A 14,422-nucleotide genomic window follows, 5' to 3' on the forward strand; every position below is an offset into this window, starting at 1 on the left:
AGAAAATGTTTTTTTTTTAGTATCTAGATAAAGACACAGGATTTGATAGAGCCTTCTGCTTGTGTAACCTAATCATAGTCCAGGCCTTCGGAACTACCTTTGGAACCAAGGAATTCTAAGAATGTGAAAATATCTGAGAATTTTCAAACAAATTTGTGAAATAAAGTATGATAATGCTCTACTGGACAAATTTTACAAAATTCTATTTTTTGGCTCTCTGAAGAGATGTTAAATATACTACAGAGGAAAACTTCTTGTGATGATACTTGTTGCTAAAAGGATGGGATACTGTTCTTTGAAAAATGAGTGGGTTAACTTAGGTTTAGTAATGATTATGTGAATCCCTTCTTTGTAAGTAGATTGAATGTGGTGACTCAGTTTGTGGAAGGATATGTATCTCTGCAAGGGAGAAGAATTTTCTTTATTTTGTAGTTGATTGCTTTTTAGAGCTACTTTAGAAAGAAGAGAGATGTTGAAAATATCCCTTTTATTTGTTGTTTGGACAAGCTTTTTTTATCTCTTACACTCCAGATCTCGAGGGGCTTGTTCAAGGCTTTTTGTTTGTTCTTTTGAATAGTTCATATTCATGGCTTCAACCCCCAGAAGAAAAACTCTTGTTTTATTCTTATTCTAGATTACGTATCGACTACGCTATCTTCTCCGAGCGAGGTGTGACGCTTCACCAGTGACTAACAATACCATCCAGTTTCACTGTGATCCTAGCTTCTGGGCTCAAAATATTTTTAATCTAGGTATGGTAAAGTTTTATTAGCACTTTGGCACCTCGCTCCTGTTTTGAAAGCAGCTTTTTTTGTTAAGATGAATAGCCTCTGCACTATTTATTTTTAAAATTTTTTAGATTAACCTGCTTACCTGTAGAAGGCATTTGAAGTGTGTTGTGTTGAAAAAGTACTATTGATGAATACTTATGATGAAGTATTAATGAACTTCCCTTGTTTGAATGCTGTGTGATGGTGTGAAAGTAGCAGTTTTTGGTTTCCTGGGCAGTACATGTGACTTCTAGGTTCTGAAACAAGGAACACAATACATACCCCTACTTTATAACCTAAAGTTGATCTCATTCTGCATCTTCCAGCCCTTTCTTCTACTTCAATCCTATCTTCTCAAGCTGAAACCCACAGCAGCATTGTAACATGTTTAAGAACCCCTATTTGCTTCCTTGTCATGCTGAACAATAAGCCTTGGCGAAGTAAGATGAAGAGAAGGGAAGAATACCAAAGAAAAATAGAAGAACAGGAAAGAGAATATTGCTTTTGGGCAGTTGTCTTGTTTTTAAGATCATCTTTCCTGAAGTTGGGAGTGGACTTCAGGGTAAAGCATGTTTTTAACAGAATTGCCATGTAACAGTTCATCATCGGTACTCTGTTACCTTCTGGGAAGTTTTGCTCTAGTCTCCAAACTAGTGTTTGTATTTTTGTTTTACAGCTCTAAGCTACCAGGTTTTATGACACTCTTGAACCCCAGAACCTGGAAGCTTTGCAGGTAGTCCATTTGTGTGACTGCCTGAAAGCCTCTGAGTTTAATGGAGATAAGCATGCTAGGAAGTCATCAGCTTCAGAGCAGGAATTAAAACTCAGGTCTTTTTAGGATTTTGTGACGGCTGTTGTATTTCCTTTCTCTCTCTACTTCTAGCTTGATGGGCAGTTTTTATTTTTCTGTTGTATATAGAATGCTTTGGCAGATACCTGTGGGACCTTTTCTGCCTTTTGTCATAAATTGTTGAGGGATTTTTTGAAACAGCAAAAATCCCATGGCTTGCTGTAGCTGAGCAAACCAAGCTGCCAGGGCAACTATGAGAAGTTCCCATGACAGTGTTCCCACATCGCCCAATTGAGGAATTCAGAAAAATATTGTTACCAGTAGCTGGCTTCAAGGACAAGGTCTATGTGACTGCTAATCACAAGGGGGTTGTTTTCTTGCAGGTGGGGTTGTTTTCTTGTAGCTTTTTGTCTGAGTGCTTTTGACCAATAATCTTGTGTGAAACACTGTCCGCCCCTGTTAAGTTCACTATAAAAGTTAGGCTATTCGGGCAATAAAATGGAGCATGATCTGACTCTACTGGTGTCTGTCATGCTTTCGGCCGTGCTTCCTGCAACAATAAATTAGTCAGTTTTACAGATGTACAGAGAGGTGCAAATCACAGAATCACAGAATTTAAATGTATGCTTCTCTACAAAGGCAGAGAAACAGTGTTATGGCAGCACTTTAAGGCAAACATGTTTTGTTTCTCCACATACCAGGATGCTGGATGGTAGCAAGGAAACTTTAAAAGTTCTTTGTAAATAAGTTTACTTGGAAAAAAAAAAATCAAAAGTGAATCTGCTTCTGGAAATGAAGTGTCAAGCCATATGGTGATGACTATGTGAGCTGCTGCTGAATTGAAAAGATGTTTGTTGAGGGGGGACTTTCTTCTGTGCATTTTTTTGCTGTGGGTTTTTTTTTTTTTTTTGGTTTTGCTTTTTCTGTGCTTTTCTCATCAAATGAGTCTTTTTGATCAGCTAAAGTCTGTTCCCTTAATTTCTGGAAAGTGTTATGTTATAAATGGCTCTCGTATTTACAGCATAGGAGTTTTTATAACAGTTTATCTACTTAAGTGATAGATAAAACCAGGTCATGTTATATCTATCTGGTTTTGGAAATTGCGGCATTCAGGCTGTTAAGTTTATGATAAGACAGGTTCAATTTCAATGAATAACCTATATTTAAGAACCACTGAAGGAAAAAAAAATGTAACAGTCTAAGTAAGTGCTGTGGTTTAACTCTGGTAGGCAGCTAAGCAACACCTAGCTGCTCACTCCATCTAATGGGATGGGGGAGAGAACTGGGAAGGTAAAAGTGCAAGAACTCATGGGCTAAGATAAGGACAGTTTACTAGGTAAAACAAAAGCTGCGTGCACAAGCAAAGCAAACCAAGGAGTTCAGTCGCTGCCTCCCATCGGCAGGCAGGTGTTCAGGAAAGCAGGCCTCAGCACGCGGAACAGTTTCTTGAGAAGCCAAACGCCATCACCCTGAATGTCCCCACCTCTTCCTTCAGCTCTTTACCCCAGCTTTTGTTGCTGAGCATGACACCACATGTGGGACATCCCTCTGCCTGGTCTGGGTTACTTGCTCTGGCTGTGTCCCCTCCCAGCTCCTGGTGTACCCTCAGACTCCTCGCTGGTGGGGCAGCACGAGAATCTGACAAGTCCTTGGCTCTGTGTAAGCACTGCTCTGCAACAACTGAAACAGGTGTTACCACCACTGTTTTCATCAAAAATCCAAAATGCAGGCTTCTATGAAGAAAACTACTGTCCTGGTTTTGCCTGGGATAGAGTCAAAGAAACGAATTGCTCTGGGAAAGACTTGTGTTTTAGTCAGGCTGCATGTTACTGGCAGGGTGATAGCATCTGTATACTATTGGGATAGCTTGCTTATGGATTTCAAAGTGTATTTAAGAAAATACAGTGTTTAAATTCCATAAATTGTACATGACCCCTAGTTTTCTAGAATAATGGAAGGGAATAATTCTCCTACGGTAACTTTGGGTTAAGTAGCTTTACACAACAGATGTTAATTACTTCTTCAGAAGCCTTTCTAGAATTAGACTTGGAGAGAATGGAATAGCAATGTGGTATGGGTTTGGTGATGGTTGGCTGTAGTACAGTTGATACCATTCTTTGTCAAGGTAATCCGTTTTCTAGAGAAAGACAGTAAAATTTATCTGTTTTCCTTCATGCAAGAAAATATATGGGGAACAGTTTTATTCATCAGAATTTTTCTCTGCTTGTTTTATGGGAAATTGCCTAGACTTGTTATAGGCTTAGTAAGGGCTATTAGGCAATAATAGGTTGGTAGGGTTTTTCATTTTGTTTAACATATCTAATATATTTGTTAATAACTGACATGGTAGCAGCAGAATTAAAATGTATGCAACACCCAAATTACTAGGTGTCAATATGAAAATAGTACAGCTTCTAGTATTCTGTCCTGCTCTGTGCTACAATATGTTGGCTGGCCTAGACTCCCTCTGTGTCTATGCACAGCCCTTTCCTTTTTGTGTCTAGCTAAGGAACTAAAAGGATGCTTCTTGCATAGCTTCTCAGCTCTTGGGTTGAAAAAGAGGAATATAAAATGCACATTGCATTTCCTCCTCCTTTGGATAATTTACTCAAAAATGAGTCAGGTCAGACTGCACAGGATCCACAGAGACTTACAGATATGGGAACAGACGTGGTAGTGGGATGTCAAATTCTGCCAGGACAGGGATTGTCAGACTGTCCTGTGGTGTGCCCACCTCAGGAGGTGAACTCTCCTAGGAAGCAGTACTGAATCTCTGAGAGATAAGGGAACTTGTTTATCCCCCTCTTGTATTGAAAAGCTGTTGTGTGCAGCCCTTCACAGATCATTGGAATTTTTTAACTTTAGGTCTTGGATGATAACTTTCCATACCTCGCTCTGTTTTAAACAAATTATCTTTCTTTTTCATTTCTTTTAAAAACAGCATACTAGTCCCTTGAGTCTAAATCAACATCTGTTCTAGTTGGAATTCATTTTTCTTGGGTATGGTAGCCAGAGTTTTACATGAGGGTTTCTTATAATTGCGCTATATGTTTCTTCAGATAAAATCTCTCACTTCGCATTAGTGTCTAAAAGTTACCTGTCTAGTCAAGTTTTCCTATAAATCAATAGAGCGAGGAAACACTTCCTGGAGTTGCCCATCACATTCTGGAATTGGGACTGAGTATCAGGAACTGAATACCATTTGAATGTTCCATGATGCTGACTCCGAGGCAAAACAAAATAAATCACAAACCTTTAAGTATGGTAACACAGTTAAATTTTTGATGAGATGATCAGATCAGGATGTTCTCTCCTCTCCCAGGGAAACTGTTCCCTTGTTCTTCTGGAGATGCCAGAACACTTTGCTAGGGGAATCTACATCACAGAGGAGGCTGCAGTGCAAGGCAGTTTGCTAGTATCTCCTTTTTCTGCACTATAAAATGCAGCCATGTTTTTGCCTGGAAGCAACACAAATGGAGTCCTTATTTAATGTTTACCCATCCTTTGTGTTACAATAATGAGTGATGACCTTATGGTATAAAAAGAAATATTTGTGAAAAATAGTATTCTAACTGCAATATTTTAGTATTCTTTTTTATTTTATTTTTTAAACCAGGTTCTCTGGTAATAGAAGATAAAGAAACACCACCACATATGCCCAAGAGCCCTGTGATGGAAACAAATCTGCAGCCAGCAGGCAACTTACCTTCAAACCAGCTGTCTAAGTTCCCAACGCAAATAAACTTGGCTCAGCTCCGACTCCAGCACATGCAGCAACAGGTTATGGCTCAGAGGCAACAAGCTCAGCGCAGAGCAGGTCCAGTAGGTTTACCAAATCCAAGAATGCCTGGAGCTATGCAACAGCCTCCTGCTTCTCATCAGGTAAGATATGACTATTTCTAGAGAAGATTATTATTTTCCACGTTGCTGAAGAAGGATATAAAGAAATAAATTAGGTCTAGATACAGAATTGCAGATAGCTTCATCTTTAGCTGATGGTTATATGAATTGGCTAGGGAACATGTTCTTTACTGAGCGCTGAATGACGATTTTAAACTTGTTTGGTAGAATGTGTGGTAATGCTCAGTCTATTACTGTTGAGAAAATAGTATCATATGGCTTCCAACCATATATAGTGCTGAGCTATACATTCTGTTTTGTCAAATTATTATGAAGTGAATGTGTCATTCACACACACAGTTTGCATGGAACTGTGGTTCTTCCATATGACTTTCAAAATTGGAATGTTCTTACTGGCTCTTGTGACATATCTGCATTTATTATGTCAGAATGATTCAAAACTGTATACTAGGTTTTGTTTTTAATTTTCAACGTGTTGTGTGATCATTCAGATAAATGGGGTGATACTCTGTTTGCATTTAATGTAGATGCTTCAAAAGTGAAGGGCATTAACAATTTCTGGAACACTGAATTGATATCACCTAACTTACAGAATTTTTCGTCATGCAGGCACCTCCGCGCTTGATTCATTTTCAGAATCATAGCCCTAAGTCCAATGGTTCAGCTCCTCCTGCACAACAGATGAGATTTCCCCCAAGTCAGAACCTACCAAGGCAAGCAATAAAGCTCAACCCATTGCAGATGGCATTCTTGGCACAGCAAGCTATAAAACAGGTAGAGTTTCTTTCACATGCTGTGTAAAAATAAAACATGAAATGTGCTTTATATCATCTTACTTTTGTATTATGTTTCAAGAGTGCTTTTCAGTTGGAACAGAGGCTGCTTTCTTCTCTGTGACAAGATACCCACGGTTTTCTTAATGAGAACTGTCAAGTTTCTTTCATTCTGACAGCTCTAAACTGCTACGGAAGTGAGCCATTATGTGTGATGCATAGGTGTTTCATTCTGTCTGCTATTACTGTGATCTCTGGCCATTTATGCAAAACTTAACGAGGACATGACCTATATATGACAATCGATGAATAAACAGAATGGTAAATCCCAATATTTAGCGCAATGGTAACAGCTTTACTAGAAACCAGGTAAAAGCTTGACTAAAAAGCCATAGCTGCAAAAAACAAAACAAAACAATCAAACAAAAAACTATTAACATGTGTTGTTAGGTATTTTGAAGGAAAGAGAGGATCATGTTGCCAGAGACGAGCAGGGAAGAATCTGGTTTGTGACCTGAGAAGTAGAGTAATACCATTCATAATTGCAGTGCTTATGATGTGAGAGAACTAATTTGAACTGAATTGAAGAAAGCTGCATAATATCTAAGAGAACCTATAGAAACAAACTAAATCAGTTCTGTTGTGAGCATCTGAAAAGAAGATTGGCCTGTCTGCAGGCCTTTCTTTCAAGTGTTTTCATTATCTAGTAATGTCTTTCTTGAACTAGAAACCAGTGAATAGAATGACTGACTAGAAAGGAGTTGAGCCTGCAAATTTGTCTGCAGTTGCCATGAAATTGAAAACTGTGTATGTCTACATGAGAAGGAAATTTAGTCCGTACACTTTGTATCATGTTGCTAAATGTATAGATAGATGGAGATACATATAGCATTTCAATTTCTTAATCATTCTAAGTTGTTAAGGGAAGCACAGCATCAAATACTTAATGGTGTCCAAGTGACAATATAGCTATTTACTTAATAAAAGTACTGGAGCAGTTGTGCATTCAGCCTATTAACTGTAATGCTTTTATTTCACTGAAATTGTTACATTCCTCCCACAATACTGTCAATGCAGCATGAAATATTAATAGATACTTAAATTCAAAGCTGTATCTCAGTGTTAAGAATTCACATTATTTCTTCTATTCATAGTTTTCAACTACTTGTCATCTTTCCTTATCTTGTAAGATTGGTCGCTGAAATTAGATAACTTCAGAGTAAATCAGGATGTTAAATTTGAATTCAGTTTACTGAGCTAAACTGCTTGTTTAGCTGGTGAGTTAGAACCAGGATGTGTACTGTATGTACTGGGGGTAAGGGAAAGTGAATTTTGGATATCTGTGGATCATCTCTTTTCTTTTTAGTGGCAGGTTGGTAATGGACAAACTTCAACTGCCACTTCAGCTGCAAGCAACATAACATCTACTCCATCCAGTCCCACAGTCACTAGTGCTGCGGGATGTGATGGGAAGACATATGGTGCTCCTGTGATAGACTTGAGTTCTCCAGTGGGTAGCTCCTACAATCTGCCATCTCTTCCTGATGTAAGTGTACCGTATGAGCAATGTTTTATGGGTGCTATTTTGAAGTCAGTTTGAATGTTTGTAAAAAGTAGAAATCCTTTTAGTTTTAAAATTCTTCTTCTGCTTGTCATAATGAGACAGTTCCAGGAAGCAACAATTCAGGATTGCCTATATACTGCTGACAGTATTCAGGACTGTTCTGGGGAAACAGCCAGTAGGACTACTACGAAAAATAGCATTCCGGGTTGTAATTGTGATTGGATTTGTTTATTTGGTTGCTGCCTATTGCACCTCCCCCCACCCTTCCCCTCTTTTATTTATACTAACAAAAATGTGTTGACTTAGGTTTCATTTACCAGTTACTGGCTGCTGACGGTATTTCTGGTAAACTTATGAATTTGTAATATATTTCTAACTAATTGGAAGTGCTGTATTAGGTATTGAGTGTTGGCATAATCAAATATTTGTTTTCTCTACCTTTTGTTGGTACTTTTCTTCATATATCCTCTAACATGCATGTGAGCAGGTGGTAGGGGAAGCATCATGAGATGATCTTTCCTAAAACTTCTAAACTTCCACCATTTTTCTTCTGATTGGTCCATATTTGTTAGAGGTCTGCATTAGAGCTATCAATCTCTATTCAGTTGATTTTTCTTTCAAATAACTTCTGAGCCTATTTCTGTGGTCTAAAGTTTTAGATATCTGAAATGTCATGTTTTTCTAGTCATAACTTGCTGTTACTATATTTCTCCCCTGTTCTTCCCAATAAAATCTTAGATAAAAATTCTCTATTTTTTAAAAATAGAGTGAAGTGATATCACAGTATGTGTCAGAGTAAAAAGATGAACTACAGAACACAGTAATGAAAGTATGGAATCTGTAAGGCATTTCTACATTTTTGTTCACAGTATCATTGTGAACTCTTCAACTTGTATATGGTTATGTTTATGCTACTGAAGATACATTGCACAAATCACTGTACGTGTGTTGACCTAGCAGAAGCTTCTGCATCCACTTCTGAGAAGTCTACCTTATAAACAAATTTATTTCAGTGGTCAATGCAGTTGTTACCCGTGGATTTGTGATGTGTCTGGGTAACTGAGAAAACTGAAACCAAGGTGATCTAATTTCCGATCAAGCATGATCTTATGTATTAAAAAAGAAACACACACACAAAAAAAACCTAATGTTTCAAAATGTCGTTTTTCTTTATCAAACCAGAATGTGTAGTCTGTATAGAAAGCTAGAGTAATAACCTTGGACCAGGTTCAGTTACCTGGCCTGGGCCGTGGCTAGAAAGAACAAGTGTTAACTTGCTGTTTTTCGTGAATATGGTTGGCACCAGCCCAGAAAGTATGCAGGGCAAATGTATCCTTAGAGCATCCTTTAATGTTGGACAGGACTGCAAGAATCTCAATGGATTAATGGGTAGTTTTGTTTCATAGATTAATGCGTATTGCTTTTAGAGTATTTTAGAGTATAGAATGTAAGCATGTTGAAAGAGGGTGTGGAGATTAAAAAAACATTCATATCCTCTTAATTCAGTATATGAAAGCTACCTACCTGTCTGATGTAAGCTTTCTCTGTAGCTGATGGCGGAAAGAATTGCACTTCCAGAATCATCTCAGCTTAAAATAATGTTATGGATCACCGTCCGGATTTGGCCATTTCTCTTTTCAGTGAAAGCAAGATGATCAGTTTTAAAGTAACCACCACACTTTTTTGGTGACTAAAGCTAGGTGAAGTGCATTTTGGTCTTCACAGCGAAAAAAGCACTATGCCAGAGGCGTGATTTTTTTTTTTTTTTTGGTTCCATGTTCCCCCTCTCCCAAAACTAACTGCTTCCCCTCTCTTTTCTGCCTTTTAGATTGATTGCTCAGGAAACATCACACTGGATACCGTTGCAAGGAAGGATGGCACAGCAGAGCAGAGCCAGGCAAAACCCCCTTCAAACAGAACTGTGCAGTCACCAAATTCATCAGTACCATCACCAGGCCTCTCAGGTAATTGGATTGTGGTGCAATTTCCTACTTCAGTGGCGTAATGGAACAATCTAAAGTGGCAATGCTAACACTAGCAGAATTAATTATTTCTATCAACAGCAAGAAATACTAAAGTGAAGGCAAAGTTGTAGAAAGCCTAACAGGAGGTAAAGCTGAGACAATGTTTTAGTATTGTGAACAAAATTAAGTGGCCAGATCTTAAAAACATAGTAGATCTTAGCAAATTGCAAATGCAGGTGTATCCATAGGAAACTGTCACTCCTGGGTGTGAGAGCCTGAGTTCCCAATACATTCTCACTCAATGTTCATGCCCTCACATGGCATTCATGTGCTCAGACAGATCAGCTCAGACAGGACAATGCATTCAGACACCCACATGAACAGAGATAGCACAAACAGCCTGCTAATGTTTGTCAGGATCAATGCTGAGGGAAAATGTTTTTCACAATTCTTTGGCTATCTGGGGCTATCTGGTCCCCAGACCCTTGGTGGAGTGGGGGTGTCTCTCTCATATCTGCCTTGCTCTTCTCTTCCACCCTGTCCTCAGACTTCATCCTACTTGCATGCAAATATGGCTTAACATGTTTTAGCAGATCACATAACTAGTAGTTAAAAATAGATTTTAGTAAGTTAAGATTAAAGAAATTGCAGTGATCAGGTATAGGAATCAGCTAGGCAAAAGTACTGAATTATCAGCCTGTTTACATGCAGTAGGCCCCTTTTAAGTCCTCTTCTTTACTCTATTATTTTCCTCTTACCCTCTCATGATTATGTACTGAGATATGTGTTAAATAACAAGGCAGGAGAAATTTGACCAAAAACCTGCATACTTCTCCAAGTCACGTATCAGGCTTGGCATAGGTACATATTATGTTCTAATCTGATTCTTCTGTCCTAGGAGGCGTGAGCGTGACAAACATACACCCTCCAATTCGTTCACCCAGTGCCTCCAGCGTTGGGAGCAGAGAGAGGTAAGGAAGTAGTAGGAGAGAAGAAAAGTGCGACTTCCACCTCTGTAGAACATGCTTCAGTCTCTTCTGTCAATAATGAATATAGAAGTTAATCTGCCTAGCCTTCTCTGCTAAAAAGACCAGATCTGATAGTTATTAAAACAACCTTTGCTGTCTAAAAATATTAATACATTTGTAATTTACTAAAATACATCTAAAAACATATTAACTCTGTAAGTGATGGCTAGGTTGGCTTTATTAAAAGAATGCTCGTTATAAGGCATTTAAATTCAGAAAAATCAGCTAAAGGGAAAAAATTGCGTATTGAAGGTCCTTGTGGAACTATAAAAGTCTTCAGATTTAAGAAACTGATATTATAAAAACGGTTATTATGAATTTTCTGGCACAGCACAGTTAGTTAAGTGAGGTCTAGATATCTACTGAGAGTCTACAAAAATGTTTGTATCCCTTAGTGATGGAATACTAATGAACAAATAGGTTTACACAGTGTTGTTTGAAGAGAGCAGATCCATTAATGTGTTCCAATAAATTAGGGCATACATCTGACATGAGATTAAATTTTCATGCAGAGAAAAAATCAAATGACATTGATTCTACTTGAACTGGAAAGACAGATGCTTTTTTAATATGATACTTTATGCTCTATTCCATTTACATAGTAAATATTTTGTAGGACTCACAACATACAAATATAAACTATTTAAATGTTTTTCACAGAAGTCCTTTACTTGCATTAAAAAACGTGTTTCTATCTGCTGTTGCTTGATTTATTTTTTTTTGACATAAAGTTATTGTTATATAGTAAAAAATCAATACGATGGCATTTTTGAGTTTGGTTATTCTGTTTCTATTATGAGTAGGCACATGAATGAAAATCGAATCTAGTTCTAAAAGTAGGGCTCTAGTTTTTCTAGAGCTATGAGGTTGTAGGAAATTCTTCCAAGCAAATGTAAATGTATGTAATTTATCTAGTTTATTTGCTTGTGTGGTTTACAATGGTCAGCTCACATCTGGGGAGCTCACATAGACTTTCCCCAAGATGTAACTGCTTCTATTCCAAAGTGGGGTGATGTTCAGTGGAAGTGCTTTTGTGCATATGACCTAAAAGAAACTGAGATTACTTGCAAATCTTCTACTAACGGGAAGTAAAACCATGAGTAAATCTGCACTTCTGAAACCAAGCTGTTATTGTGTTTCCATTTTTGTAATGCCTTTTCAAAGTATATTAAAAGGAACAAACTTGAATGTAGTATTCTATGGAAGTAATACTGCAGTGCTCAGGATTCAAAGAGACAAAATGAATCAGCATTCTGAAGTCTCAGAAAGAATCAGTGTACCAAAGATGTACAGTTCTGACATAAAATTTCCCTTTTTGCCTTTTTTTTTTTTTTTTTTTTTTTGTCACTTACAGTTCTGGCTCTTCCAGCCGGCCACTGGGAGCTGATTCTACACACAAAGTCCCCGTTGTTATGTTGGAGCCGATCAGAATTAAACAAGAGTCAAGTGCGCCAAATGAGAACTTTGATTTCCCAATTGTTATAGTGAAGCAAGAAACAGAGGAGGAATCCCGGCCCCGGAATGTAAGATTAATAAAGATCTCTTTTACCTTTGGGGAGGGTATTTTGTGTTTCTGGGGAATAAAATAATTTACAAATATTCTGTTGGGGACTTTTTTATTCGGGGGAAAACTGAAAAGCTGAAAGTATTGACGTAAAATGAAGAAGTGAAACTCAAAATCGAACTATTTCTTCTACCAATTGTGTTAACTGGTGTGATCAGACTGCTTTTATCTGCAGAAAAGCTGGGAAAGCAAGAAATAGCTTACAAATATCAAATTTTCATTTGGTGCTAAGAAGTGTTTCTACTAGTGAAGTAATATACATAAGTAGCGTTACTTTGATGCTTTTGGGCATCAAATATTAGTTTTATTTTTAGTTTTATTGCAGGAGCAATGTTTAAAATGCCAGAAATAGCTTCTCATAGCTAATTTATTGTGTTTAAATGCCTGTTGCTATGACACGATAATTCTTTCATGGATATTACAAGTTGTATGGTTGCCACCATACCATATAGATGTGTTATTCTGTTCAGTTTACTCATTAGGGGCATATAAAATCATATAAGTAGCATAATAAAGCTTCTTTTACTTCTCACAGACCACCTTTTCAAGAAGCATACTTACTTCATTGCTGTTAGATGGCAATCATAATTCCACTTCTGATGAAGCTGTCATAAGAACAGATGCACCAGACAGCACAGATGATCAACCAGGGATACTGCTGGAGAATACAACCACTGGGAAGTCAGGATGGATAGGCCCCTCACACACTGGGGAGGGCAGAAAAGAGGATGACCCCAATGAAGACTGGTGTGCAGTATGTCAAAATGGAGGGGAGCTCCTTTGTTGTGAGAAATGTCCCAAAGTATTCCATCTTTCTTGTCATGTCCCTTCGCTGATGAACTTCCCAAGGTAACTATGACCCCTTTAATTCCATCTAAACTAGCATTAAGAGACATAAGCTTTGTATTGTGAAACCTACTACAAGAAGTTTAAGCCTCAAAGGAGTCTTTGTCATCTTTGAAGTCTTGAAGTCTGCAGTTTTATTAATTGGTGAAAATTGGAATTTGCATTGAAACTTCAGTTTAACTTTACTGTGGCTGCAAAATCTGTAATAAAACTCTTCAATTATTTGGCAATTAAGGAAGATCACTTACATCTAGGGCATCTGTTATTATTAGCTAAGGTCTTAAAATTAGGCCACAGAATTACTAGTCTAAATTTTTTAAGGCCAACAGAAAAAGGTTTACATTTATTTAATAATTATGAAATACCTAAAGAAAAATCTAATTTAATACAGTATTAAATATATTTACTAATGCTAAATATGGCTATATGCCAAGCATGGGATGTAGTGCGTGATATCTAGAAACATCGCATTCTGTGTTGAAACAAGTAGTAGGCTTTCTTGAGAGGATTATGCAAAAGTCCTACTCAATTCTTTGGGTTTCAAAATTCAGTCTTAAATAGGCTGTTAAAAGCATTACCAGCGTTTGCTTCTGGAATGAGTCTCTTTGATAAGATAAATGGCATTTTGTGATGTTCCAACTTGGAAACACTATGCAATAAGCTTATTAGTATTAAAGGATAAAACATTTGTCATAACATGCTCATTGTTTAATGCTTTTATGTAAATATTAGGCTTTCTTATTAAATATCAGCATAGTTTTCTGGGATGAAACATTTGAATAAAAACTTAATTTTGTATAGTTATCATCTCTGTTTATGTGCTTCTCTGAACAAGCATATTTCTGCAAGAATATCTACTCTTTAAAAATGTTTCTACATTTTAATGTTTTTTTACCCTTTGAAACTTCAGAGTTATAGAGCTTTTTTTAAAAAAAAAATAAAATGATATTAAATTACAGCTTTGTACCGTAAGAAAAATCCAGCAAAGTTACAGTAAGCACTTCAACTAATATTTGTGCATGTCTGAAGGGAGGAAAAAAATCCTTGAGGCAGCAGATAATTTCAAACTCACAAGACTTTGTTTATGTTAAAATGAAAACTTCAGAAATAAGTCTTCAAGAGTTCTCATTTTCCCTGGATCATTCTATGGAAACTGAGATGATGATGTCTGGAGAGCAAGGAAGCCAAAAACAACTTCTCTGAAAAGTGTTCGGTGTTGTAAAGGTGCATACAGATACAGGTTCCTGGACTTCAGAACCACA

The 14,422-nt window shown here is 37.3% G+C and overlaps 1 protein-coding gene across 1 annotated transcript in view; it reads left to right on the forward strand.

The window, feature by feature from the left end:
- The window catches only part of TRIM24 (tripartite motif containing 24), a 57,621-nt gene that overhangs the window by 35,905 nt on the left and 7,294 nt on the right, over positions 1 to 14,422 (forward strand). Inside the window, exons 8-15 of the mRNA XM_082775038.1 lie at positions 635 to 752; positions 5,177 to 5,442; positions 6,031 to 6,195; positions 7,561 to 7,740; positions 9,587 to 9,722; positions 10,621 to 10,693; positions 12,105 to 12,273; positions 12,850 to 13,163. Of these exons, the coding sequence (XP_082631164.1) occupies positions 635 to 752; positions 5,177 to 5,442; positions 6,031 to 6,195; positions 7,561 to 7,740; positions 9,587 to 9,722; positions 10,621 to 10,693; positions 12,105 to 12,273; positions 12,850 to 13,163 (1,421 nt within the window). The remainder of the gene's footprint in view (positions 1 to 634; positions 753 to 5,176; positions 5,443 to 6,030; positions 6,196 to 7,560; positions 7,741 to 9,586; positions 9,723 to 10,620; positions 10,694 to 12,104; positions 12,274 to 12,849; positions 13,164 to 14,422) is intronic.

This window comes from Aythya marila (genome assembly GCF_965140915.1).
Source record: "Aythya marila genome assembly, chromosome: 1".
Lineage (NCBI taxonomy): Eukaryota > Metazoa > Chordata > Aves > Anseriformes > Anatidae > Aythya > Aythya marila.